We start from the raw sequence: 4,576 nt of genomic DNA, 5'->3' as shown, positions 1-4,576 counted from the left end.
TATGTTTTAATGTTTGATTAACCCTTGTAGATAAAACGCGCAAATATATATGTATGGTCCAAAATATGAGACTTACTGTGCATGCATATTGTTTTAAACTATTATGGTCCCCCACTCACGGCTTCAATGGCTGCAGCGGGAATATTTTAGCCTTCTTTTTACCCTGGTGATGCTTGACGCTTCTTGAGTGACACGTCCTAGTCTTAGCCCTTAAGATTTTTGAAAGGTTGATCATATGCCCTAATGTAATAAACCCTATCTCACATATACAGCTAGCATCTAAGAAGCTGCCCAAATGTCACAGGTTTATGTCTGTAATTTTTCAGTGTTGTCTGTCGGTGACAAAAACAAACAATTCCTTCTAAACTATACTCAAGATAATTGTTTTTTTTTTCTTTATAGAATTAAGAAGGGTCAAGAAATGGTACTGGTTTAGATGGGTATTCTTAGGAGATGTTTGGACAAATCAATTCAATCAAATCAGACAAACAAAGACTGTATATTTATGTATTTCTTGTATTTAATATAGTGTGTTGGTTGTTGGAGGATGATGGGTGGATATTCTCTTCGTAAAACTCAAATTCTACTCTGACTATAGCATCAGGATTATTTAATTAGCTAGGAAAATAGTTTAAACCTGTTTGGATTGAATTCACTAACTTTACCTTAAATGCACAGGCTGTGTTTCCTATCGGTGCATTGATGTGATTTCTTTATTGTAATAAATTGGACTACAGAATTCATCCGGTCAGAACATTGATGGTAATGTACTGTATTGTTTTAAGAATGCAACAAAAGAACAAAAGTAATTCTCCAACCCATGCTCATAGTTACTTCAACATCCTAGTCTGTCACATCTCATTCCCATTTCAGATACTATGCCTTCAATCAAACCCTCACATCAAATTCCTTATACATTCTTTATTTACTTCCCTTCCCCACCATCTTTCCTGTTTCTCTCGCCACACATATCAGATACCAGAAGCAACCATGTGTACATACATATCAAGTTACTCGAATAAGGTCCCTAAACAATGAACTCTTGGACTTAACTACTTTTTTGATTCAATCAACATAGTCCAAATGCATTTTAAGGCAAAATACCTCACTCAAACTACCGTCCTATTACAGCACCAATTCCTTGATACATAACATCCATAACAATAAAAGTAGTACTATTTTCTAACAAAATACAATGTTTAAACGCAGCCCCATGATTTTACATACACGGCAAGTTTTTGTTTTCTAATATCAGTTCAGTTCTTCAATGGAAGGAACTCAAAAAACTGGCTTGGAGCATTCATTGCTGAGACTGATACATCTGTCTCCTTTTGGTGGTTAATGTTATCACTGCTTTCATCCCCATTCCTGACCGGGAAAAGTTGAAGGGTTTGAGACTCCACAGAGTTATCATCTGGGGTGTAGGTGTTGATACTGCTTAAATGGATAACACCATTTTCTCTGTTAGGTGAAATAAAGAAGCTGAGATCATGAGTCTTAATGAGCTTTGGGTCCATTATTCTTGGTGTAACTGAGGGTGTGGTGGACATGCTAGCAGTAGATATGGTGGGAGGTGCGTTTATGAAGTGGGGTGAAACTGTAGGAGGGGAAGGACAAGATAGCTGCATCATATGCCACGTGGCATTCCTCTCCATTAAGTTTCTTGTGTGCTGTAACTCTCCTTCATCGAATTGGAGCCATCCATCTGTTCTACAATCTGCAACCGCTGCTTTTGCTGCTCTTTGTATTGAAACAGATTCCTGAAGATTTTAAATGTAGGCATGCAATGAAAACAAACTAGTGAAAACCTAAACATGTGTGGTAAAAAGCCAAAGAGCAAAGGTGAAAAAGTTATTGGACAGCACAGATTTCAAATGGGCATGCACTCCTAGTTGGTAGTATTTTCAAATAAAGTTGCATGGTCTATGAGAAGTCAAATTAAAGTAGGGTGAGAGTTGTCTTTTCCACCATCAATACGGGTGCTCAATTCCATAGAATATTGTATGGAGTGTCCAAAAGCTACTGGCCTGAATGACATGAATAAGCACAAGCCCCAAAAGCCCAGCTAAGTTTCATAACAGCAGCCCCGACAGAAAGGAAGGAATGCAGCTTTTAGGACCTTTTCATTTCCCAACAAACAAAGCTTTTGTTAGGGTCCTTTCCCTAGCTAAAGCTAGCCAGCTAGTGCATATCTTTCTATAACGTTTCCAACATCAACTTCATTCTCCAGTAATCATGTGCCAATAATTAATTAAAACACTGCTTAATGGACCCTTATCATACCATAACACTTTTGGGTGATGAAGTAGTGAAAATCCCAAGTTCAGAAAGAAAAAAAAGGTTTAATTACTTCATCAACCAGGACCAAGACAAAGGAGGATATAGAATAATAGACCTTTGCAAGCGTACTGCAGTTTGTAGAGGGTGCCCAGTTCTTGGTCTGTTCAACTTCAAACACTGTCCTACTTGCGCCTGTAGACAAAAAGAAAAACAAAAAAGAATATAACTTTACATCTCAAGCAACAATCCTGATGAGAAAAAAAAGAAAAGATAAGCAAGGCATGTAAGAACAAACAAAACTCAATTGGAGAAAATGAAAAAGAAACAAAAGAAGCCATCGGTCATGCATTGCAAATCAAGACATGAGAGCCTCTCATTAGTTGTCACTTTCATGCAAAGAAACAAGTATGGTGGTAATTATGTCGTGCGGTTTTTACCTAAGTCTTTCTTTTCAAGAGTACCATCAAAGTCACGGGTGTGATGACCCTCAGCCGCTGACTCCATTTGACGGCGGCGTTTCTGTCTTTCCCTCGCTTTGTGATTCTGAAACCAATAGAAAACATTCTTCCCCTCAATTTTTCCAAACCTTCGAAGCTGTGCCGTGATTTGTTGGATTTGCTCCGCAGACGGTGTTCTTGTCCCTCTTCTGTACAATTCCTCCAATGCCCTCAGCTGCTCCGGGGTCGGATTCCACCTCGAACTCACCACTACGGGTGGAGGGTTGAACTCTCTCTTGCCCTGATCTGCGACTGATGCTAATAATAATAAAAAAGAACTCTTTATACACACACCATATCTCGCATGCAAACACAACCAGAGAAAGAGAAAGGGTAAAGAAAAAGGGTGGTGGGCTGGTGGGTGGGGGAACTCAAAGAAAGGAGCATACCCAGATTATGATATTGTGAGAAGAAATCGTTGCCATGATGAATACGGGTCAAGCATGGAGAGTTGGCGTTGGGAGTGTTGTTAGGAGAAGACACGGGCCTTGGCATGAGAGGCCTGAGTTTTCTTCCATTGAGTGCATAATCAGCCATGGTGAAGTCGGCAGCTTCGTTGTAACCAACCATCCACATTGGTGTTGAGTTAATAAAAACGAAAAGTTAGGGTTTGAGGAAGTGTTGGGGTGGTGGAAAGGGGTTATAAATAGGTGAAGGAAGGTAGCGTACCTATATATGGGATCTAAAATCAATGAAGTGCAATAATAGTTAGAGGGGGGGTTGTGTTGTGGGTGATGGAAATTGAAATGGAGGAGTGGGGGAGTTAAAGTGGAGAATCTAAAAAGGGGTGTGGAGGATGGAAGGCAGTGAGTGATGTGAAGGTGGCCCAGAAAATGGTAAGAGGTAGGTGGTTTAAATGAAAAGTAGAGAAGGCTTATATATGGCATGGGTTGATGGGAAGAAAGAGGTGAAGGGTTTGGCCATTGTTGAAAGTGAGTATAGTTAGTTGAAGTTGAAGCTGAAAGTAGAGAAGTGAGTGAAGTATTTTGTGTCTGAGAGGATTCAGAGATGGGGATTGATCACTCTCTCTCTAGCTAGCATATGGGGGAGAGAATGAGAGAGAACGAGAAAGGATGGTGTTGTTGGTTTAATATGGGACAAAGTGAGGGGGACATGAGGTTGACTAGGGTATTTAGAGAGAGAAAGAGGGAGAGAGGACAAAGGCAAAAAAGAAAAGCAAAGAAGGGAGTCAGTGAGGAAGCGTGGAATTCTGGGAGATTTTTGGGAGTAGCGAATGAAAAACGACGTGACGATCATGAGGGTTATCATGAGCCTCATCACCCCTTCTCTTTTCCCCCTCTCATTTATTGTTCCCTTCACGTCTCGTGCCTTTCACACTAATTCTCAATCCGAACTGCCCCTCTCTCCCTCTCTGCTACTCCTTAACCTTTTCTTTGTCTAATATGCTGTCCATGCACACCACACTCTCTCTCTGCTGCACCATCCACTGTACGGACTTCAATTCTCTCTCTCTCTCTATATATATATATATCTATCTCTCTTCAATTTCATCTCACCACATTATGTATGCATAGTAGTGTGTTTGTATATATCTATCACTATTCTGTGTATATTTTCCTTTCCCAACAGTTATTTTTAAAGGGTGAGAGAGCTGAGATGTTGTTTTGTTGAAGTAGGGTGGCTAGGTAGCTAAAAGTTAAAATCTTTGAGCAAGGAAAATTACTGCATGTTATGTTATGTTATGATATGTTATGTTACCCATTTGGAATCTTTTTGCATGGTCCAGATGTATTAATTGGAGGGAAATGTGTAGATTGCTTCTCTCTCCTTTTGCCTCT

General features: G+C 39.9%; 1 protein-coding gene across 2 annotated transcripts; it reads right to left on the bottom strand.

The window, feature by feature from the left end:
* Window positions 1–792: 792 nt before the first annotated feature.
* Window positions 793–3,850, bottom strand: LOC124819471 (WUSCHEL-related homeobox 1-like). Of its 2 annotated transcripts, none has more exons than XM_088110356.1 (4): window positions 3,167–3,850; window positions 2,718–3,029; window positions 2,396–2,472; window positions 793–1,760 (listed from the first exon to the last, which is right to left on the bottom strand). In XM_088110356.1, the coding sequence occupies exons 1-4, from the start codon at window positions 3,351–3,353 to the stop codon at window positions 1,257–1,259; spliced, it is 1,080 nt and encodes a 359-aa protein (XP_087966482.1). In that variant the 5' UTR covers window positions 3,354–3,850; the 3' UTR covers window positions 793–1,256. The 2 variants fall into 2 exon arrangements, with proteins under 2 accessions (XP_087966482.1, XP_047146949.1); XM_047290993.2 differs by having other exon boundaries at window positions 2,718–3,035; window positions 3,167–3,849.
* Between the last annotated feature and the right edge of the window lie 726 nt (window positions 3,851–4,576).

This window comes from Vigna umbellata, chromosome 1 (genome assembly GCF_029865625.1).
Source record: "Vigna umbellata cultivar VRB3 chromosome 1, Vumbellata_1.0, whole genome shotgun sequence".
In the NCBI taxonomy this organism is placed as follows: Eukaryota; Viridiplantae; Streptophyta; class Magnoliopsida; order Fabales; family Fabaceae; genus Vigna; species Vigna umbellata.
This window is presented reverse-complemented; position numbering and strand designations above follow the sequence as displayed.

What these genes read in the sequence shown, in the direction of transcription:
- LOC124819471 (XM_047290993.2), bottom strand. Translation starts at nt 3,353, where the DNA reads ATGTGGATGGTTGGTTACAACGAAGCTGCCGACTTCACCATGGCTGAT. An exon ending in CTCACAATATCATAATCTGG is followed by an intron (nt 3,036 to 3,166) that starts GTATGCTCCTTT and finishes TATTATTATTAG; the next exon opens with CATCAGTCGCAGATCAGGGC. An exon ending in ACTGCAGTACGCTTGCAAAG is followed by an intron (nt 1,761 to 2,395) that starts GTCTATTATTCT and finishes TAAAATCTTCAG; the next exon opens with GAATCTGTTTCAATACAAAG.